The sequence below is a fragment of the Epinephelus lanceolatus genome, chromosome 10 (genome assembly GCF_041903045.1).
Source record: "Epinephelus lanceolatus isolate andai-2023 chromosome 10, ASM4190304v1, whole genome shotgun sequence".
Taxonomy (NCBI): domain Eukaryota; kingdom Metazoa; phylum Chordata; class Actinopteri; order Perciformes; family Serranidae; genus Epinephelus; species Epinephelus lanceolatus.
In genome coordinates this window covers 44,640,225-44,664,983 of record NC_135743.1, presented here as the reverse complement: position 1 = coordinate 44,664,983, position 24,759 = coordinate 44,640,225, and the positions used below count along the sequence as shown (strand labels likewise).

Below are 24,759 nucleotides of genomic sequence, written 5' to 3'. Positions count from 1 at the left end.
GCAACAGTTACTATACTAGATGTTTATCAGATAGTGCTGTCGCAAAATTTAAGGAAATGATTACTCTGTCGTTAAATTTAATACCATGTCCTTCAGTAACAGAGGTTTCCCGTACCGACTTTAAACTGTCCCGAATTGATCATCTTGTTGATAGCACCGTAGGCTCTCTGCGAACAACACTCAACTCTGTAGCTCCTCTTAAAAGGAAGTTATCAAAGCAAAGAAAGTTCGCTCCTTGGTATAACTCTCAAACCCATAAGTTAAAACAAATATCGCGAAAATAAGAACCCCAGGTTTCTTTCCAGCACTGTAGCCAGGCTGACTGAGAGTCACAGCTCTATTGAGCCTTGTATTCCTTTAGCCCTCAGCAGTAATGATTTTATGAGCTTTTTTAATGAAAAAATTGTAACTATTAGAGGCAAAATTCATGACCTCCTGTCTTCAGATAGTACCTATCTAACCTGAAACACAGCTGTAAGACCTAATATATATTTAGATTGCTTCTCCCTGATTTCTCTTCAAGAATTGACCACAGTGATTTCTTCATCTAAATCATTGTGTCTCTTAGACCCCATCCCAACTAGGCTACTTAAGGAAGTTTTACCTTTAGTTAACACTCACTTATTAGACATGATCAATATATCTTCATTAACAGGCTATGTACCACAGTCTTTTAAGGTAGCTGTAATTAAACCTCTACTAAAAAAGCTCACCCTGGATCCAGAGGTGTTAGCCAACTATAAACCAATATCTAATCTTCCCTTTATGTCAAAGATCCTTGAGAAAGTAGTCGCAGACCAGCTGTGTGATTTTCTCCATGATAATTATTTATTTGAGGAATTTCAGTCAGGATTTAGAGTGCATCATAGCACTGAGACAGCACTAGTTAAAATTACAAATGATCTTCTGATTGCTTCAGACAAAGGACTCGTCCCTGTACTTGTTTTGTTAGATCTTAGTGCGGCATTTGGCACAATTGACCATCAAATTATGCTACAGAGACTGGAACACTTAATTGGCCTAAAAGGTTTATTTATCCGATCGTTTTCAGTTTGTTCACGTTCCGCAAGGTTCTGTGCTTGGACCAATCATATTTACTCTATATATGCTTCCTTTAGGTAGCATCATTAGAAATCACTCTGTAAATTTCCATTGTTATGCGGATGATACACAGTTGTATTTATCAATGAAGCCAGAAGAAAGTAATCAATTAACTAAACTTCATAATTGCCTTAAAGACATAAAAAACTGGATGAGCACCAATTTCTTTATGTTAAATTCAGACAAAACTGAAGTCATTGTTCTTGGCTCCAAACAACTCAGAGACTCTTTATCTAATGACATAGTTTCTCTAGATGGCATTGCTCTGGCCTCTACCACTACCGTAAGAACCCTTGGAGTAATATTTGATCACGATCTGTCTTTTAATTCTTATTTAAACCTCACAGATTGCATTTTTTTCATCTGCCTAATATTGCGAAATTTAGGCCTATCCTGACCCAAAAAAGATGCAGAAAAATTGGTCCACGCTTTTGTTACCTCTAGGCTGGATTACTGTGACTACCTATTATCAGGTAGCTCTAGTAAGTCTTCAAAAACTCTCCAGCTAATTCAGAATGCAGCGGCATGTGTACTAACAGGAACTAAGAAACAGGATCACATTTCTCCTGTTTTAGCTTCTCTGCACTGGCTCCCTGTAAAATCCAGAATTGAATTTAAAACCCTACTGTTAACTTATAACGCTCTAAATGGTCAGGCTCCGTCATATCTTAGAGAGCTCATAGTGCCTTATTATCCAACCAGAACACTGCGCTCTGAGAATGCAGGGTTACTCGTGATCCCGAAAGTCTCCAAAAGTAGATCAGGAGCCAGAGCCTTCAGCTATCAGGCTCCTCTCCTGTGGAATCATCTTCCTGTTGCAGTCCGGGAGGCAGACACTGTCTCCACATTTAAGACTAGACTTAAGATTTTCCTCTTTGATCAAGCTATGTAATACTTCTACTGTTATTATACACATGATTATTATCACATATGTATACTATCAGAAATTAATATATACTTTCAACATATTGTACAACAATAGGCAGAATTATAATTATAATATTATTGACTGATTGATTGATTGACTGAATAAAATATCTGTAGAATGACCAATTAATGAATCCTCTCAGCTCTTGCTCATTTGTTTCAACCTTGTGCAGGAGTGTGTTTTTCTTGCCTGGGTCCAGAACCTGGACTCTGTTCACTCCACCAAGTTGACTGAAACAGAGTAGAACGACAGTTCTGTCTGATATCAGGGAAGTGTTTTTTCTGAAATTTTAAGGTTTGAGCACAAGTTTCTCCACCATCTGCATCGTCACACAGTGCCAAGTATCTATTTTTTTTAATCATAGAAATGACTAATATTACAAATACAAATTAAACTTTAGGCAGCCTATGGAATAACAAAAAAGAAAAAAAAAGACTGAGGTGAGATGAACAGAATGAAACCTTTTTCTTATTAAATAAAACAGATGTTGACAAAGTTTTCCTCTGGGGACATAATTTATAGTTCATAAAAAGGTAATAAATCATAATATATTTTATTGCAATACTCAGAATATCACAACATAATTGAAATCGCAATAATACTGTAAGTATAGTGATAACATATCATGGATCCTCTGGTGATTCCCACCCCTAACATCCAATACTCAAGAACCATTCATACAGGCATACCACCCACCCCACAGCATGTTTACTTGGATATTGTGGATCATTAATGGTGTCTGAAGAAGTGATGTTGCTCCTACCTCTGCAGCCTGAGCACTGTCCTTAGTTCTTTTATGGAGCAGAAACCAACTCTCCTCATACCTAAAGAAACACAATGTATATACATAAACACACTGGGTCTCATTCATGAAACGTGAGCAGAAGAAATTTGTGTGTAAACTGTTCGCAGATGGAAATTTATGTGCATGTCCGCATTCATCAATATTTTAGTAGCTCCGATCTTTTTGTAGCTACTAACAAAATCTATTCCTGCTCCTGACCACTCGTAGTGCTTGTGTAAATTTAGTAAAGCACATAAATATTGCTTGTCACTATTGGAAATTACAATTTTAATTCGTATTGCGCTCTGTTATGTACACAATACACAGATGCCTTTGAAACACGTAATCTAAACATGACAAAATATTAACAATATAACACATTTAGTTAAATTAGTTGGCAGGTTTAAGATCCAGATTAGATTCATGACTGTGAATTATCTGTGTAAATCGACTCAATAGATTACACGTTCTTTCTACATGTTGAATGATGATTCAACATCATCATTCAACATGTTGAACATGTTGACATATTGAATGATGACATGTTGAATGATGATGCTGACGAGAATCGTCACTCCTCCGAGAACCATCACGTTATCGTGGTGGAGGAGTTTGAGTGCCCTAATGACCCTAAGAGCTATGCTGTCGGGGGCATTTTGCCCCTGGTAGGGTTTCCCATGGCAGATTGGTTCTGGGCGAAGGGTCAGACGAAGAACGGTTCAAAAGTCCCTTCATGATGAACAAAAGCATGGACTCGTGTACCCGGCCCGGAGGATTACTGGGGCCCCGCCCTGGAGCCATGCCTGGGGTTGGGGCCCGTGGGCCAGTGCCTGGTGGTCGGGCCTTCACCCATGGGGTCCGGCCGGGCCCAGCCCGAACCGGCTACATGGGCTCGTCCCCCTGCAGGCCCACCACCCGCAGAGGGATCCAGAAGGGATCGGTGCAATGTGGATTGGGTAGCAGACCAAGGCGGGGGCCTTGGCGGTCCAATCCTCGGCTACAGAAGTTGGCTCTTGGGACATGGAATGTCACTTCTCTGGTGGGGAAGGAGCCGGGGCTTGTGGAAGAGGTTGAGCGCTACCGGCTAGATATAGTCGGCCTCACCTCGACACATAGTTCCGGCTCTGGAACCCAAGTCCTTGAGAGGGGTTGGACTCTCTCCTTTGCTGGAGTTGCTCCGGCTGAGAGGTGGAGGGCCGGCATGGGCTTTCTGATAGCCCCCAGACTCTCTGCCTGTACGTTGGGGTTCACCCCGGTAGACGAAAGGGTTGCTTCCCTGCGACTGTTGTCTGCGCTTATACGCCGAACAACAGTTCAGAGTACCCCCCTTTTTGGAGTCCCTGGGACGGGTGCTGGACAGTGCCCCGACCGGGGACTCCATTGTTCTGCTAGGGGACTTCCACGCTCACGTGGGCAATGACAGCGGGACCTGGAGGGGCGTGATTGGGAGGAACAGCCTGCCCGATCTGAACCCGAGTGGTGTTCAGTTATTGGACTTCTGTGCGGGTCGCAGTTTGGCCATAACTAACACCATGTTCAAACATAAGGATGTCCATCGGTGCACGTGGCACCAGGACAGCCTAGGTTGCAGGTCAGTGATTGACTTTGTAGTCGTATCATTTGACCTGCGGCCATATGTTCTGGACACTCGGGTGAAGAGAGGAGCAGAGCTGTCAACTGATCACCACCTGGTGGTGAGTTGGATCAGATGGCAGGGGAGGTCGCTGCGCAGACCTGGCAGGCCCAAACGAACAGTGAGGGGCTGCTGGGAACGTCTGGTGGAAGAAGCTGTCCAGATGATCTTCAGCTCCCACCTCTGGGAGAGCTTCGACCACGTCCCGAGGGCAGTGGGGGACATTGAGTCCGAATGGGCCTTGTTCTGTTCTGCCATTGTCGAGGCGGTGGTTGTGAGTTGTGGCCGCAAGGCCGCTGGGGCCAGTCGCGGCGGTAATCCCCGAACCCGCTGGTGGACACCGGAGGTGAGGGGAGCCGTCAGGCTGAAGAAGGAGGCCTACAGGGCATGGTTGGTCTGTGGGTCTCCAGAAGCAGCTGACAGGTACCGGCAGGCCAAGCAGAGCTCAGCAGTGGCAGTCGCGGAGGCAAAAACTCGGGAGTGGGAGGAGTTCGGTGAGGCCATGGAGGAAGACTATCGATCAGCTCCAAAGAGGTTCTGGCAAACCGTCCGGCACCTCAGGGGGGGAAGGCGGCAACTCGCTCACACTGTTTACAGTGGGGGCAGGGAGCTGCTGACGTCAACTGGGGACATTGTCGGGCGGTGGAAGGAATACTTTGAGGAGCTCCTCAATCCCAACAACACGTATTCCAGTGAGGAAACAGACGGGGGTCTCAGGGGCGGGTCATCCAATTTCTGGGGCAGAAGTCGCTGAGGTAGTGAAGCAACTCCGAGGCGGCGGAGCCCCGGGGGTGGATGAGATTCGCCCTGGATATCTCAAGGCTCTGGATGTTGTAGGGCTGTCCTGGCTGACACACCTCTGCAACATTGCGTGGACATCGGGGGCAGTGCCTCTGGAGTGGCAGACCGGGGTGGTGGTCCCCATTTTCAAGAAAGGGGACCAGAGGGTGTGTTCCAACTACAGGGGGATCACACTCCTCAGCCTACCCGGTAAGGTCTACTCCAGGGTGCTGGAGAAGAGGGTCTGGTCGATAGTTGAACCTCAGATTGAGGAGGAGCAATGTGGTTTTCATCCTGGACGTGGAACCGTGAACCAGCTCTTTACTCTCGCCAGGGTGCTGGAGGGGGCATGGGAGTTCGCCCAACCAGTCCACATGTGTTTTGTGGATTTGGAGAAGGCTTACGACTGTGTCCCCAGGGGCTTCCTGTGGGGGGTTGCTCCGGGAGTATGGGGTTGGTGGCCCCTTGCTAAGGGCCATCCAGTCCCTGTACTGAAGGAGCATGAGTCTGGTTCGCGTGGCCGGAAGTAAGTCGGACCTGTTTCCAGTGAAGGTTGGACTCCGCCAGGGCTACCCTTTGTCGGTTCTGTTCATAACTTTCATGAACAGAATTTCTAGGCGCAGCCGAGTGGTGGAGGGTGTCAGGTTCGGCAACAGGAGGATCTCGTCCCTGCTTTTTGCGGATGACGTGGTCCTCCTAGCTTCATCAAACAGTGACCTCCAGCTCTTGCTGGGACGGTTCACAGCCGAGTGTGAAGCGGCTGGGATGAGAATCAGCACCTCCAAGTCTGAGGCCATGGTCCTCAGCTGGAAAAGGGTGGATTGCCCACTCCAGGTCGAGGGGAAGGTCCTTCCTCAGATGGAGGAGTTTAAGTATTTCGGGATCTTGTTCACGAGTGAGGGTAGGATGGAGCGGGAGATTGACAGGCGGAATGGAGCGGCGTCAGCAGTGATGCAGGCACTTAACTGGTTCGTTGTGGTGAAAAGGGAGCTTAGCCAAAAAGCTAAGCTCTCGATTTCCCGGTCAATCTACGTCCCAACCCTCACCTATGGTCACGAGCTCTGGGTAGTGACCGAAAGAACGAGATCGCGAGTACAAGCGGCCGAAATGAGTTTCCTCCGCAGGGTGGCTGGGCTCAGCCTTAGGGATAGGGTGAGGAGCTGGGACATCCGGGAAGGACTCGGAGTAGAGCCGCTGCTCCTACACATCAAGAGGAGCCAGTTGAGGTGGTGCGGGCATCTGGTAAGGATGCCTTCCGGACGCCTCCCTTGGGAGGTGTTTCGGGTATGTCCAACCGGGAGGAGACCTCGGGGCCGCCCCAAGACACGCTGGAGGGACTACATCACCCGGCTGGCCTGGGAACGCCTCTCTTTCTTTGTTTGCGCCATGACTGACAGGTCGACTGGATGCACCTACACCTCCTTATATGGTGGTCATTGGCTATTCATGGGCGGGGATTTATGCTAATTGCTGATTACCGGGAGCGCGCTGTCACTTTACGATGGATTGGCATTCATGATCATACACACGTGTTTACGATCAAATCTGAGTTTCCCGCAGCGTTCCTGAATCCAGAGTAGGTTTTTAGTAGCGTAGGCTTTTATGTGCAAATCTACACACAGATTTACTCACTTTTCATGAATGAGACCCATTATTTACATGAAAGCTAACTGGAAATTGCCTCAGTGTGTTTGAGGGGGGTTGTGTTTGTGTGTGTGTGTGTGTGTGTGTGTGTGTGTGTGTGTGTGTGTGTGTGTAGACCTGCTGAGGATGTCGAGTCCAGCAGTGAAATGAGGAAAACTTTCTTCAAACCTGAACAGCAAATGGAGAATCACAGAATAATAACAAATGATTAATGTGAGCATTCATACAGTTCAGGAGGAATCACATCTTTCATTGCAACCCCTGGAGCAGAGACAGTCAGGTAGCCTGGTTCCAGACCATAGACCCCACCCACTCAACTGAGTAGGCTTGCATCTCTGGTCTGGATGCAGCTGGGTGTGCACGACGACGGAGACGTTTTAAATGGGCAATGCTCGCTTGTTTTCGGCACCCCCGAGGCATGGATACTAATGACGTCAGATTCTGGGTGAGTCGTTGATCTCTACTGATTGGTTAGGGAAAAATCAAATTCCCTCCCCCTTGTAAATCGCCTTCAATGGAGGCCATGTCAGACTGAAGGTTCTGGGAGCTTCAGTCTGACACTCAGGCTAACAGTCAGGGTTTCCCAAAGAAATGTTTTGGCAGAGATGGCATGAGTCTGGGACACTGTAGAAGCACCAGCAGTGAATGAAGCTCTCAGGTTGAGCACGCTTGATGGCAGACAGGCATGCAGCTGCTGTGGTCACCACACAAAAACTGAGGTGGAGTGCAGATAAGATTTTAATATGTCAATGTTTTTTGATAAACCTTTTTTTTTGTTAGTAATGGTTAGTAATATTGAAAATTAAATGGTAATTGTACAATCCAGTAAATGTGATTCTGTGATACCACTTGTTTCTATGAGAATTGATAAAGAGTGTGACTGTAGGATGAACTGTCAGTTTTGTTTTGAGTGTTGGCAGCACTGAAGAAGAATGTTCTTATACAGTATCACAATATTTCTAAGCTATATCGCAATACACAATACATATGTCCATATTTTGAAATCTCCTCTAAACTACTGTAGACTACTAAAATACAAATTATTAAATAAACTACAGTTAAAATAAAATTAAATAAAGTGCTGTTAAAATAAAGTTCAATAAAATACTGTAACAATAAAGTTAAAGTAATGTTATACTAAAGTTAAATAAAATATTGTTAAAGAATGCACTGTTATAATAAAGTTTAATAAAATACAGTTCTAATAAAGTTAAATAATACTATTATAACAAAGTTGAATAAAGCATTGTTATTACCAAACAAATCAAAGCGAACCACTGGTGCTTTAAATTTGAAGCATCCGGCTCGTCTCAGGCCTTGCGCTGCTGCTCTATGGTCACAAAATATGACTAAATGGTCATGGTCTGGCATGGTCTGGCACTCTACAGGTACAAAGACACGCACCACCTGCTCACACATTATCGCTCAGGAAAAAGTGACCTGGATGGGTGAAAGAGTGTGTGACGTATGTTTGTCTGTCTTTTTGTGTGTGTCTGCGAGAGGGAGAGAGCCATAGAAAAGAGCAAGAGAAAAATGCTGAAGCGAGTCTCATCAGAGAGATAGATAGATAGATAGATAGATAGAAAAAAGAATGATGTGACAATTTACACTCGATGTTTGCGATATAGTAATTTTACACATCCCAAGCGGAACCAGCCAAGATACATAAAGCATAACTGACATATCGCCCACCCCTTCTTTATATCATAGTTAACACAGACACACACACAGGCATGCTTGCATGCACACACAAGGGTTTTCTGTTCACCTGGGTCTCCTCCTGATTTTGGTGTCTCTTGATTTGTCTCCAAGGGTCTTGAAACTGGAGGTGATAAAGAGAAGTTGTCAGTTTAGAAAAGATGTAGACCAAATGGCTTTGCACACCCACTAAAACACACTTATAGTAATGGACTGAAAAATGGACACCATTTACATCGCACTTTTACCAGTAGTGCTTTACAGTGTTCGTCTCACTCAACTACACCCAACCAAATGGGAGCAAGTTACCATGCAAGGTACTGGCCTTATCAGTAACCATAGTTCAGCATGGTGCTTTAAGACATTTCATATGTACAAACTGAGGGAGCCAGGGATCAACAGTGACAGGGCTCCAGACTAACTTTTTTTTAGTAAGAGCACTGTAGCCCCTAACTGAAAAATTTTAGGAGCACAAACAGAAAATTTAGGGGCACACCTTAAATCGTCCTCTAACGCTGTAATTCACATTTTTGGCCATTTTAACTGTGTCATAAACTATATGTCATCTACTGTATGTTAACATTGGACTGTTTTAATTATTGAGGTATTTATTATCACAAAGACTTGTGGTCAGTGGGTAAGAGGATTCTTAAAATAACATCTGTACAGATGTGAAGCCCTGACTATATCTGACGGATCTTGTATTTTTTCCCTTCTGAAAACATTAACCTCATAGTCAGACACAATTTATTTAGCCTGTGTAGTTGAGGAGAGAGGTCTGCCGAGCTGCTCTGCAGCAGCATTCTGTTATAAATAGCTATTGATAGTTAGGCTTATTAAAATGTTACTTGAATTGTGTGGGCCAGAAATAATATTCAATCACATCATGATACAGAAATATGTTTAAGTATAGGCTGTAGAGGGACTGAAAATACATTTTGTTATTGCGGCCTATCAGGCTGCGCAGTGTAATAGGCTAAAAAAATTAAAAAAAAACAACAAAAGAAGGTTTCTAATGTAAGTAATGCCCAATTTATAGAGTTATAGTCCTGTCCTTATTTACAAACATTTCTGTTTTTAAATGTGTGTAGCGGGTGTTATATGTGGGTGATGTATTAATACATGTTTGTTTAGTCACAATAAAGGCTACACATGGGATTTATATCTTGTTATCTGCAGGAACAGATGAGTGGGCACTATATATATATATATATATATATATATATATATATATACACAGTACAGGCCAAAAGTTTGGACACACCTTCTCATTCAATGCGTTTTCTTTATTTTCATGACTATTTACATTGTAGATTCTCACTGAAGGCATCAAAACTATGAATGAACACATGTGGAGTTATGTACTTAACAAAAAAAGGTGAAATAACTGAAAACATGTTTTATATTCTAGTTTCTTCAAAATAGCCACCCTTTGCTCTGATTACTGCTTTGCACACTCTTGGCATTCTCTCCATGAGCTTCAAGAGGTAGTCACCTGAAATGGTTTCCACTTCACAGGTGTGCCTTATCAGGGTTAATTAGTGGAATTTCTTGCTTTATCAATGGGGTTGGGACCATCAGTTGTGTTGTGCAGAAGTCAGGTTAATACACAGCCGACAGCCCTATTGGACAACTGTTAAAATTCATATTATGGCAAGAACCAATCAGCTAACTAAAGAAAAACGAGTGGCCATCATTACTTTAAAAAATGAAGGTCAGTCAGTCCGGATAATTGCAAAAACTTTAAATGTGTCCCCAAGTGGAGTCGCAAAAACCATCAAGCACTACAACGAAACTGGCACACATGAGGACCGACCCAGGAAAGGAAGACCAAGAGTCACCTCTGCTTCTGAGGATAAGTTCATCCGAGTCACCAGCCTCAGAAATCGCAAGTTAACAGCAGCTCAGATCAGAGACCAGATGAATGCCACACAGAGTTCTAGCAGCAGACCCATCTCTAGAACAACTGTTAAGAGGAGACTGCGCCAATCAGGCCTTCATGGTCAAATAGCTGCTAGGAAACCACTGCTAAGGAGAGGCAACAAGCAGAAGAGATTTGTGTGGGCCAAGAAACACAAGGAATGGACATTAGACCAGTGGAAATCTGTGCTTTGGTCTGATGAGTCCAAATTTGAGATCTTTGGTTCCAACCGCCGTGTCTTTGTGAGACGCAGAAAAGGTGAACGGATGGATTCCACATGCCTGGTTCCCACTGTGAAGCATGGAGGAGGAGGTGTGATGGTGTGGGGGTGTTTTGCTGGTGACACTGTTGGGGATTTATTCAAAATTGAAGGCACACTGAACCAGCATGGCTACCACAGCATCCTGCAGCGACATGCCATCCCATCCGGTTTGCGTTTAGTTGGACGATCATTTATTTTTCAACAGGACAATGACCCCAAACACACCTCCAGGCTGTGTAAGGGCTATTTGACCAAGAAGGAGAGTGATGGAGTGCTGCGGCAGATGACCTGGCCTCCACAGTCACCGGACCTGAACCCAATCGAGATGGTTTGGGGTGAGCTGGACCGCAGAGTGAAGGCAAAGGGGCCAACAAGTGCTAAACACCTCTGGGAACTCCTTCAAGACTGTTGGAAAACCATTTCAGATGACTACCTCTTGAAGCTCATCGAGAGAATGCCAAGAGTGTGCAAAGCAGTAATCAGAGCAAAGGGTGGCTATTTTGAAGAAACTAGAATATAAAACATGTTTTCAGTTATTTCACCTTTTTTTGTTAAGTACATAACTCCACATGTGTTCATTCATAGTTTTGATGCCTTGAGTGAGAATCTACAATGTAAATAGTCATGAAAATAAAGAAAACGCATTGAATGAGAAGGTGTGTCCAAACTTTTGGCCTGTACTGTGTATGTGTATATATATATATATATATATATACACACACACACACACACACACACACAAACACACACACACACACACATACATATATGTATATATAATAATAATAATAACATTTATAGAGGTAATAGTCCATTCTGATAGATATTTCCTACCTGACAGAATGAGCTACTCTACTTACATTTATAGAGGTAACAGTCCATTCTGATTGATATTTACTACCTGACAGAATGAGCTACACTACTTATAATTACATTTATAGAGGCTGTATGTCTGCTTCTCACACATATCTGACCTGAGTAGCTACTAAACAATGTTTTTTGCTAGGGTAGGTCATTACGAGTGAGAGGCTTAGTTCATCAGACTAGTCTGACAGGATGAGCTACTGGTAGCTCATTCTGAGCAGGTAGCGCAAATTTTCACAACACCAGATTCATACGTAACTGATAATGATACTGTATATCCTTATATTATTAAAAAAAAAATCACTTAACTTTATTCCCAAAATCCTCTATGCTTGTACCCGGGATTATTTTTATCTTTCTATATATTTTCATTTATGTGGACCTACTTGTGCAATACCCTGGTTTAGAACATATAGCCTATTTGTGTTTGCATTGTGTAGTTCTGTTATTTCATTGCCTGATTTATATGCATTCAAAAAAAAAATATATTTCCTTTAAAATATGAAAAGCTCTAAGGAAATGAAGAATCCACGGTTTTCTGTTTTTGAAGAATGTTTTACTTTGTGCTGGTTTAAGAAATTTATAAACTTTTTTTAAAGCCCTGACAAAGACCTGCAGAAGTCTAAACATGTTGGCTCTTTTGACGATTTAGCCATAACAATAAAGGCTTTTTAATACTTCCGTTTCTGTATTTTTGGAATTGTATTGTAGTGTATTGTATTTTGGATTGCCTTCCTGTGTATCATGTTATTTCCTGTTCTCCATTAGCACCTGACAAGGTTCTGATCTACGTTTGATTATACAGAGCAACAAGTAGTCTCTTTTAAAAAATATTGGTTTGTCATATCCGCAGAAATCGGCATGTTGGCTTATTCTGATATTTCACTTTAAAGTGTATACTTCAGGTTGAAAATTTTTATGACTTTTTTATGGATTTACATTTCTGAGCTTATGATTAGGCCAACTATACCCCCCAAAAAAAATATTTAAAAAATTCATCTTCACAGATAAAAAGGGCAAAAATGTGGTATAAATTGTGGGTTTCTGAGGCTTGCGCCAAAAACTGAGTTTTTTTCATATTTACAGTGATGACGTAGCATGGGGGAGTCGTCCTGACCCTGCAGCATACAGTAAACTGCGCAGTAGTAGTTCGGCGGTGTATCAGGGTAGTCACTTGATAGTCAGTTGTCTAGTCAGTAAGTTATTATTTAGTCAGTAAGTAGTCAGTGTCAGTCAGTATTTAATAGGTTAGTCAGTAGTCTGTCAGTATTCAGTGACATTAGGTCAGTCAGACTCAGTAACGTTAGCAAGTCGGTTGGGCGGCTGGTGGTTCTTAGCTAACGTCAGTGTGTTAGCTAGCTAGCTCTCTGTTTGTTTGTTGTTAGCTAGTTTTGTCCGCCTTTTCACATAATGGTGAAAGACTGCGTTTGTGGAGGCTGCACAAACTCTAGTCTATCTGGACATAGAGTTCATACTTTTCCCACAAATAAGAAAAGTGCCACTTTTCGTGCGTGGGTGCGTTTTGTCCAAGTGAAGAGACGGGACTTTACTGCGGCATCAGCAATGAAGAACGTGGTTATTTGTGGAGCGCACTTTACACCGGAGGATTAACGTTATATTCCCCGAGACATGATGGAGTGTGAAATGGGATTTCGCCACCACAGCCGTGTGAGACTGAGAGTGGGTGCTGTTTCCTCTCTGCACACAGCAACATTGTCGGCTCCACCATCAGCAGCACTGCCGACCTCGCCTTGGCCAGGACACAGCTCAGCTCAACGAAAGCGGAATCTGCGCAGAGTGAGTCATTTTCTAACCACTGCCAACTTCCAAATTGCCAGCATAATGTAACATTAACGTTAGCTAGTAATTGTTGTAAGGCGTAATTGGTAACCATAGTTTGTTAACATTGGTACAGACTGGTAATGTTAGTATGGTATAGGTACATGTAGCCTATACATGTCATCCCCTCGGGCATGCCCTTAGCCTATAGCCCAAATGACATGACACCCGTTCGACTGGGAAGCTTGCGAAAATATCGTAGCTAGCTAGCTATATGAGACAACATGTGTGAGCGAACCCTCCTCCGTCTGTCAATGGCGATAAGGCGGTGCTACGAATGTGCACGAAGGGCAGGCTCGTGTTTGCTGCAGAGACTAGCTGGTTGCACGGGGCTTTATTTCACTTGCCCGGTGACCAGTGACCACTATCAGGGAAGGGAAGAGGACCGGCAAAATGACGCATTTACCGGTCTGTTGCAATTATAAGCACTCTGAAGTGTCCAACTTGGTTGGACTTTGTGAGCACAGCTAGCTAATACATTTGTCAAGTATTTCATGTGGTGTCATGTTGGTGTGTTATATGGTTTTGGGAGATGCACCGCCTGCAGTCCTTGACGATTCGGACCAAGAGGCCTTTCCAATGGCTCCTTGACCATCTGTGCTGCACTGTATAACTCAGTGTAACATCAGACCCTTGCATCATTCATCAGGTACAGTAATGAAACTATACTCTTATCTACAATAAGCTATAGCCTACATACCACACTCCATTAAATTGCATCATGTAGGAAGATAATTTATTACACATCTTAGTATGATGCAGGTGGGTACAACTTTGATTGGTTTAGGCTAGATTCTACATGTGTATCTGTTGTGGCTACTAAATATCATGTTGTATATTTTCATATTTCTTTGTATATGTGTGTGTCTTTACATCTTCCTCTCTGCTCTTACTCCAGTGCAGTGGCTCTTCCTTGTCAGTGTTGACCCTGCTGTTTTCTCTCGTCATTATTGTTATTGTTGCCTATGACACTTTAATATTTCTTTCATTCTACTTTTTCTACAGGCTTCTCTTGGCAGCCCTGCATTTCAACAACAATGGCAGCAGAGAGATTGCCCGGACCAGTGATGGTGAGGCCTGTTATGGCGTTTCCTACCCAAGGTTTCACAAAGGTGACTGCATCGTCCGTCCCATCAAGGAGAAGCCATCATACGGTTAGCAGTTTGTCAGTCCCTAAATATTATTAAGTGAGCTGGTTCATGAGTCAACCATGTCACTGAATTTGTCTCCTTTTCCTAGCATATGCATCAGCTCTCATGGAGTCTCTGAGAGTGGGATACTCCAGGTCGCCACAGGCTCTATGAGAGAAGAGTGCCCTGTTGTCCTCAGCCACACATGCCCACCTTTGCAGATCCTCCCAGTAGATCAGCAAGGATGAAGCCATTGGCCAGCATCATGCATGACAGTCACGCTTCAGCACAGGACATTAATACAGATGCTATTATACTTTTTATTTTATTATCTTTATCTTTATCGTTATCTGTGTGTTTGGAAACTTATTTTGTATTGATATATTCTTGCACTGGAAACTAGCTGTTAGAGCTGTCTATTTCTCACCGTGTATCACCTGCATCAGCACCGCATCCACAGGGGCTGCCATTGTTGTTTAGAGGATTAAGGTAATTGGTTTAGAGGGCTGTGTGACGTCGGAAATCGTGACTGGGAGTACATCGATCTGGTACGAGTTCACGAGTGGGAAGTTACGGGTTTGACTGCCGTTCCAGTGCACATTCACAGGTTGAAGGTTGTAAAATCACGAGTTACAGGTTGCCTGGAACGTGCCATAATGTAACAGAAAAGCCTAATAAAAGAAAAGAATAGCAGAGCAAGTGCGCCATTTAGAGACCAAAAGATTCTATACTTTTGTCTATGTGACACACTACATAATTGATTCTTATTGAAGTCACATGAATGAAATTGTAGTGTGGTTTTTTAAGAAAAAATCATATCGGTTTCACAGTATTTCACGGTATTTTGCTCAGGTTCGGCCAACTTGACATGCTGCTGTGTTGTGCTATGGCCTATTCAAGTGCCGGAATTTGTTATTTACCTGACAACGCCTGAACGCAACACACGCTCTGCTCCATTAGTGCTAGAGCTTAGATTCTCTGCCCGAGCCCGAGCCCGGCCCGACCCAGCTTGGGCCCGCGGGCTCACCCCTCTGGGCCCACCCCTCTGACGGGCCCAGGCCAGGCCCGGTCAGATACGAGAGAGAGAGAGAGAGAGAGAGAGAGAGAGAGAGACAGAGAAATGGCTGCAGGTTGGGTGTTGCAATTCACACATACAGAAGGGGGAGGGGGGGGTAGAGATAAGTGGGAGGGACAGTGGCTTTCTGTGCCTCCAAAAAATATGCCCTATTCATTCAGTGTTTATCCAACACGCTCAATACATGGACATGCAATGACAAATTGTCATTAACTTATTACGTTATAAAAAACGATGAAAATATGGACTTACCCATGTTTAAAATGACCTGTTGAAGTGAAAAAAGAGTACTGATGGGAACAGACGAGTGGAATCGATGTTTAACCGGCGCGGAGAGCGCAGGAGAAATGCGCTGCCTGCGTGGACAGTCAAGCGCCTGTGAGTACACTCGCAGGACTTCCACGGCACTAACACGTTCGGTGTGTCCTTAGCGTTAATTATAACAGCCAACTTATTGAAAAATGTCAGGTTTAAATTGGGCTCGGGCCGTTAATTACAGTTAATTGGACGTGCCAGGCCGGTCCCGGACATAACGTGCACGGGCTCGGGTCGGGTCGGGCTGAATTTTTTTGGGCCCGATCTAAGCTCTAATTAGTGCTGTGCTCGGTTATAACTGTCTCGGACTCGGGACGGGTCGTCTTTGGTCAGGAAAATGCGGCCCAAGCCGTGCTCTAGTGTGCTCACCTGTGTGTGCGGTTTGTCTGTGTGTGTGTGTGTGTGTGTGTGTGTGTGTGGGTGGGTGTGTGCGCATCGGGGCGAAACTCCGCTGTGCACGATACAGAGGGCAGAGGAGAAGCGTAAACGTCGGTGCGCCGCTAATAGTTGCATATAGGGGAAACACTGCTCTTTTTGGTATGAGTTCTTCTGGGTCATTGTGTACAGTTGCTTCACTTTCAGGACTCTCTCCGGAAACCATTCTCGCCTCTAAACGTTTCTATATCCTCTCACTCTCGCCTGCTCAAGTGTGCCTGTGGTGTGCAGCGGTGAAATGGGTCCCCGCTGAAACACTTTCCCGCCGTGCACGTTCCGGACATTATTTGGGCTATTCACCGGTATTGCGGTATGAAAAATTCATATCATAACAAAAATAAATACCGGTTTGCGGTACGAACCGGTATACCGCCCAGCCCTAGCTGAACAGTGCACACCCTAATGTTTACCTGTACAGAGCAACACTGTATATTTTCTACTGTAGTTTACATGATATCTGATGTGTTTGTGTTTAGACAAAAGCAGTGTATGTCTAATTGTTCATCCATATTGATCTGATCAAATTGACTGTTAAAAGAGAAGTTGGCTAAACAATAGGGCTGTGACAATAACCGCATCACCGCAGTCACGTGATGCCTACCACGGTGAAGGGGTCATCACCGCACAAAAAAAATAAATAAATAAATAAAAAATAAAAAGCTGATTCATCATGGCAGCGGATCTGGTTCTTAAGCCAAATGTTAAAAGAATACTCAGACGATTTGGCAGTTATGCCCTTTTGCTATCATTTTCATATTGAGACAACATGATGGATATCGTTTTTGTGTCTGTACCTCCAGTGGCTGGGTCTCAGCGGTTAGCAATGGGGTCAGTACGTCCGGCGCTGTGATCCGCGGAGGGATACACCGGTGAGCAGGCACAGACGTACAAAACTCAGCTGTTTATTTAGCCTAGCGATATCTCCGGACTGTAGTAGCTGCAATGGACGACTTTGAACGCAATTTTGAGGAGTTTCTTGGAGCGGACACAGACCCAGAGCCATACCTGTTTGAGCCAGAGCATACAGATGAGGAACTCCCAGGTGTTGGATGCTGAGTGGGCGAGAAGAGAGGCTGAATCCTCCAGAGCGGCGGAGCAGCAACTGGCCAAGGGGAGACGGAGGTCAAGGGAGGACTGGTGGTGTAGCTGCGGGGCTAGCTAACATATTCCTACGGAGGTGGAATCATTTTGCTGCACAGAATGGGACTCGGTGCTACCATCGTTGGGGAGATATATCATCAGGAGGAAAACCGCCGCAGAGAGTGCATCACAAGGAGTGAAAACTTTGCAGCAATCACTAAGTTAAACTGGAAAAAACACCCAGGCCTGCAGGAGCTGATGGACAGCTTTCAGTCAAGTGAGTAATATCGTCAATGTCGTCTCCTTGTTTGCTTTTACCGAGTGACCTAGCGTACCTGTCCCAGAGCCAGCTGCAGCTGTTGCTCACTGGTGTATCCCTCAGCGCAGGACGTAAACACATGTAGTTCATGTATCAAACCTCTTCTAAAACGGACTCTCGTTTTTTAAATTAATGTTTAAACATGTTTATTTTAAATGCATGTGCTGAAATGCCAGCTTCAGGGTTTCTGACTCTGTCACCGCTGTGAGAAAAAAATACATAGCCTACCGTCACAGCCCTACTAAACAAATGCACTTTTTTCATATGGGGCTTACATTATATTGTAAAGTAATCACTTTTGATAACAAATAAATAATTGTTTTACTCTTCTGAGGAGTAATAAGCAATAAGTAACTGCCGGGAATTACTTTTTCTGAATAACTTGTAACAAATTACACATTACTCTAATGTCCCGAATCCGACTCCATTTCATGTGCCGTTCGGTCTGTGACAAAACGAGTGTTTAGCAGGCTAGTTCTTCCTCATACACCGCCTCGGCTTGAGTCTGCACTATTACCACATTACACTGGGTTGTCTCTGTCTTCTCCTTCCAATTTTGCATAATGGGGATCCAAAGTCACGTTTGCTCTCTGAAGTTAGTGGCAAGCTGCACTTGCTCAGGCGCCAGTGATCAGGCACATGAAACGGTAGGCTAATACACTGTTATTGACTATATGGATTATCCTCCTAATTATATTATTTCCTTACATTGTTAAATGGTCAATGTTGGTGGCCCCTATTGATTGTTAAAACGTGAACACAGCGTTAGATCTTGCTAGCTAGTACTAGCTAGCCTGGCCACTTACCAGGACACCTGCCTAGCTCTCCATTCATTCTCCTCACACCACAACTCTATATCTCTCCTCTGACCGTCATTTCTCCTAACCGTAGGCTGCTCTGGCTCCCTTTGCCGTCTGGCTGGCTCAAAGTTGTAAGGTTGTGGCCCGTCATATGTCCCAGCATAAACATTTACAATCTCTTCACTATCAAAGCTAGCCATTGTCTTGTTGTTTTACTGTACTTCTACTGTACTTGGAATTCAGTACTCCCCCGTGCTACGTCACTTTCGGTTTAGCGATTTTATAAATACGGAAGTAACAAATAGTTACAGTTGTGTATACAGTACAGGCCGAAAGTTTGGACACACCTTCTCATTCAATGCGTTTTCTTTATTTTCATGACTATTTACATTGTAGATTCTCACTGAAGGCATCAAAACTATGAATGAACACATGTGGAGTTATGTACTTAACAAAAAAAGGTGAAATAACTGAAAACATGTTTTATATTCTAGTTTCTTCAAAATAGCCACCCTTTGCTCTGATTACTGCTTTGCACACTCTTGGCATTCTCTCCATGAGCTTCAAGAGGTAGTCACCTGAAATGGTTTTCCAACAGTCTTGAAGGAGTTCCCAGAGGTGTTTAGCACTTGTTGGCCCCTTTGCCTTCACTCTGCGGTCCAGCTCACCCCAAACCATCTCGATTGGGTTCAGGTCCGGTGACTGTGGAGGCCAGGTCATCTGCCGCAGCACTCCATCACTCTCCTTCTTGGTCAAATAGCCCTTACACAGCCTGGAGGTGTGTTTGGGGTCATTGTCCTGTTGAAAAATAAATGATCGTCCAACTAAACGCAAACCGGATGGGATGGCATGTCGCTGCAGGATGCTGTGGTAGCCATGCTGGTTCAGTGTGCCTTCAATTTTGAATAAATCCCCAACAGTGTCACCAGCAAAACACCCCCACACCATCACACCTCCTCCTCCATGCTTCACAGTGGGAACCAGGCATGTGGAATCCATCCGTTCACCTTTTCTGCGTCTCACAAAGACACGGCGGTTGGAACCAAAGATCTCAAATTTGGACTCATCAGACCAAAGCACAGATTTCCACTGGTCTAATGTCCATTCCTTGTGTTTCTTGGCCCAAACAAATCTCTTCTGCTTGTTGCCTCTCCTTAGCAGTGGTTTCCTAGCAGCTATTTGACCATGAAGGCCTGATTCGCGCAGTCTCTTCTTAACAGTTGTTCTAGAGATGGGTCTGCTGCTAGAACTCTGTGTGGCATTCATCTGGTCTCTGATCTGAGCTGCTGTTAACTTGCCATTTCTGAGGCTGGTGACTCGGATGAACTTATCCTCAGAAGCAGAGGTGACTCTTGGTCTTCCTTTCCTAGGGTCGGTCCTCATGTGTGCCAGTTTCGTTGTAGTGCTTGATGGTTTTTGCGACTCCACTTGGGGACACATTTAAAGTTTTTGCAATTATCCGGACTGACTGACCTTCATTTCTTAAAGTAATGATGGCCACTCGTTTTTCTTTAGTTAGCTGATTGGTTCTTGCCATAATATGAATTTTAACAGTTGTCCAATAGGGCTGTCGGCTGTGTATTAACCTGACTCCTGCACAACACAACTGATGGTCCCAACCCCATTGATAAAGCAAGAAATTCCACTAATTAACCCAGATAAGGCACACCTGTGAAGTGGAAACCATTTCAGGTGACTACCTCTTGAAGCTCATGGAGAGAATGCCAAGAGTGTGCAAAGCAGTAATCAGAGCAAAGGGTGGCTATTTTGAAGAAACTAGAATATAAAACATGTTTTCAGTTATTTCACCTTTTTTTGTTAAGTACATAACTCCACATGTGTTCATTCATAGTTTTGATGCCTTCAGTGAGAATCTACAATGTAAATAGTCATGAAAATAAAGAAAACGCATTGAATGAGAAGGTGTGTCCAAACTTTTGGCCTGTACTGTATTTTTAATTTTTTTTCATGACAATCGAGTTCCTACACCATTTTCCTACACACTGACTCATAGTGACCTCCAACCTGAAATATTCACTTTAAAGCCAATATCTGCCGATACCTATGACTTGCTGATATTATTGTGCATTGCTTTCTTAGATCCTAAACCATTCAGTAATTTATGGACAAGCAATCGAATTTTGAGATTTATTCTTTAACCTCTCTAACTCCACTTGGACGCTGGCGTCCGCGCTCCCCTCCTTCTCTGTTAAATGTTATCTCACAGGCGCACTATGTCATCAAACCATGTGATGTTTGGTATCACCGGATTCAGGAAGCTCTCGGCTTCCGGAATCCAGCATCGTTTTTCTTTTATTTCTTATGGATTTCGCACCAGAGCAGCCTAAACACACAAAGTCCAAAATCGCAATGAGTGGTGACAAGTCATGTCATGCCGTTTGTCGAGGGGAAAAGTCATCAGGACGTCATCTGTTAAAAGCCTCCCGTTGTCGGATATGACATGAAACTACTCCAGTTAGCTCAATCATGTTGTAACTAAGACATCCGCTGGAAATTTATTTATTTTTTCATGTTGACGAGACGGCGTTTTGGGTGGAGTGGTCGCTATGGATGCGGAGCTTGCTGTTTCTGTAGGTACACATTTCCTGGGGACACCCAGAGCCCTTGAATAGAGAGTCGCGTCTTCTCCGTTCACTCTAATGGGCCATTTTTTCACAGCAATGGCGAATTGCGGAGCCTCTCAATAGTTCCCGGAAGTAAGCGGCACATGCTAGTAGCGCAATGGAGTTACAGCAGAAAAGACCGGCTGTGATGTACTTTTAATGGGTAAGATGTCCAAAGACTCAAATTTTACATTATCAGCACAACTTATCTAAATTAGCATGTGTATTAAAGCTTGTTAGTGGATTATCTCCCATTAAATTAGTAGATTTATGTAATGTTAAAAGATAAGATAACAGATTAGGCTAGGACACTGTACATACTGTACACACCATACAGGTAATGCTAACCATGAACAGCCTGTTAGTTTTAAATTGTCTTCTCCTAAACCATTTTATCTAACATTGGGAAGTTAGCGTGCTTCCAGTCCTGATTTTTTGCGAGCCAGTCTGAGTTAGATATTAGCTCAGTTAAATATGACATTGCTGCGTGATTGTTGAGTGGAGGAGGTGAAATGAAACAAAAACGGAACTTATGGTCTGTTTTTTAGGCTATGTGATTCTGTTGCGTATACCTGTCTATAATATGTTACAGCTCAGTTGATATTACATTACATTGATAGCGAAGTGAGAGGGAAGTTTGAGGACCTGAATGAGATTTAAAACACAAGATAAGTAATTTTGACCATACCAGGCTAAATGGGGAATTATTCTAAATACCAAATGTATGTATATATTACTGTGTTATACATATGATCATGCTAAACATATATTCTATCACAGTATTAGATATGTAATCTTGTATATTTGTAACCTGCTGTAGGAGCACTGGGTTGTGGCGGAGGAGTGATGCTGCAGGACCACTGTGTGAGAGAGGACGCTACAGGTAAGTGCTGAGTCGATCTTGGTGAGACTTAAAACTTAACAAGGTGTGTTTCAAGTAGTTACAGAGATAAGGAATCATACTTAATATATATTATACTGCATTTTATATTAATTATATGAGTAATTATATTGAATATATAATATATGATATACAGTGTTGGGCAAGTTACTTTGAAAATGTAATACAATGCATATTACCAGTTCCCGTCATTATAATATTATAATATTAATAGGCATTATAAAATAGAAGAGGGTCATGTTGTTTCATAGCAACTAATTAAAGCACAGAGAGCTTTAATTGCAGTTCATTAACTTACAAATCCAGTAGTGGGCTATATTGCATAGTCTGATGAAGGCTCTCCTCTGGAGTGCAGATCTGACCAATTCACGCATTCACATACAGTGGTTACAACTTTGTATTAAAATCCCCTGCTTATATAAATAACAGTGTGATGATATTAAACAATTAAATAGCCTAGACCTTTTCAAATGAACAGATAACTATGGACACAGGGACGACCAGACACATGATCAAAGTCTGATAACTTATGAGATAGGGATGAATATTTGAGAGCCAGTCATATGAAACACAATAGGCAAATGCTGAGGTTAGCACAACAAAAGCAAATTGGTTTGCCAGTCAGTCACTATGACAAGTGCAAATTAATACACCAGAGCTGGTAGACCCACCTGCTGGTTTTCAGTGTGCTGATCAGTTACAACAGCACCCAACACTGAAATATAAGTAAACATTTTAAGGAATTATACTGCAGTGATGCTGCGTGCCTCGTGTCAGGAGTGCTGCAGGATGAGGACCATTAATGTTACAGTTCAGGAGTAGCAATAACAATGATGTTACAGGTCCAGGGGTGCATTGTGGTGCAGGGGCGCTCACAGCATGATGCACAAAGATGGTGGGAATTAAATCTGCTCTAAGCCTTGTCTTGCCCTTTTTGGTTTGCATCAAAATGTGCCTGCAGTGACTTCCCACACAAAACTCACTTTTGTCTACCCACAGACATATCCCATAGTGGTTGAATGCATACAGTATTTGGGAACACTTTATACTTACTGAACATGTATACACTCATTACATATTCATGAGACAACTTAAAACACATGCAATTAAAACTGATGCCACTTGTCATACTTGTGCCTTATCTCACAAGGCAACATCAGACCCAGGCATATATACGTGTGCCTAACCATTTCTCCTCTTTCTTTTTTTTTTCTCTTTCAGCACAAGAACAACAGGGGGATGCAATGGAGCCTGAACTCACCCCGCAATGAAACAACCCCCTTACCCTGAGTCTCAACTCTGTGGGTTTTGCAAGCCTTTCCCTGTTCCTTATTTTTAATAAACCAAACACTGAGCTTCCCAATAGTGTGGTATTTGTTTGTGGAAATGTGCTAATGCAGTATTTGAGAATGATAACCTTACATATTTTTGTCGTTGTAGTCTGTAGTGAGTCCCAGGTTACTCCGTGTTACTCCTCTGTGTCAATGAAGAAATTGTGCATGTGTACCTCTCTCTCTAAACGATTAGAACATCCCCACACAGCACCATGGTGGAGACTGTACGAGAGGACAACACAGAAGGAAAGGCACAGACAAACTGCTTGACATCCAAGTCATGTTTCTGAGTTTATTAAAAATTTATTTGTTATAGTAAATAAGTACATAGTAAAAAGAAAAAGATACATAAAATATATATGTCTATAAACTGCTGCTGCCGCTAGCCCAGTGACCCATTGTGCTGTCACTTGACAGTCATTGGTAGTCACCCGTCGGTCTCCTTCTGTCCCACTGAAAGTCATTAAGATAACATTAGTTATAAATCATTAGAATCATTACATTATCAATAAATGTTAGGATGTGATTACTCCTGACAACCATACAAGACTAAGGACAGAATTGAAAACATAATTTAAAGCAATAAAAGCAACACGCTGTTTCGCCAAGGTAAGGAAGGACTAACATATTTAAACAAGGCAGACAATAATATATGTTATATGCACATTACACATAGTTATACTGTGTAATAATACATTTCTATCATAATTATGCTATGTCATTAATATACTTATACTGGCCCATATATAAATACATATCCTTATCCACATCCCTTATATTTAAACTGTGCACTGTGTACATACTGTGTAATATTCCTGTGTGCAATATTTTGCCACTTCCCGGGGGATATCTATACATTCCTATATTTTTACAGTAAAAATACTACACATCATGTGTATTAAGTTGCTGTAACGTGAATTTCCAAGGTTGGGATTAATAGAGTCTTACCTAACCGTAGTAAACTAACACTAATCCTCAAATATTAGCACATTTTACTTTAAAAAACAACATAAAGATGTAACTGTTTATGGCGTGCTACACATATATTATAAATCAATGTAGTTATTGACAGCTACTTACCAAAAATCGGAGTTCTGTCTCTCAATATTATGTATTTAAATGGCCCGCCAGTAACTTCCGGGAACTATCCGAGGTCTAGATGAGTCACGTGACGCACGAGCATTTTGGACTTCCGTTGTCGCGACTCTGTTATATTCTACGGCACTGGGGACACCTGCACGTCTCGGCCACGCCCCCTCCATTGTGATTGGCTAAAGCGCAGCATGTTCAAA

The 24,759-nt window shown here is 43.1% G+C and overlaps 1 protein-coding gene across 1 annotated transcript in view; it reads right to left on the bottom strand.

The window, feature by feature from the left end:
- Window positions 1–24,759, bottom strand: part of LOC117264708 (dysbindin-A-like) — a 65,092-nt gene that overhangs the window by 38,567 nt on the left and 1,766 nt on the right. Inside the window, exons 2-4 of the mRNA XM_033638898.2 lie at window positions 8,639–8,692; window positions 6,988–7,038; window positions 2,793–2,853 (exon numbers count right to left, since the gene is read on the bottom strand). Of these exons, the coding sequence (XP_033494789.1) occupies window positions 2,793–2,853; window positions 6,988–7,038; window positions 8,639–8,692 (166 nt within the window). The remainder of the gene's footprint in view (window positions 1–2,792; window positions 2,854–6,987; window positions 7,039–8,638; window positions 8,693–24,759) is intronic.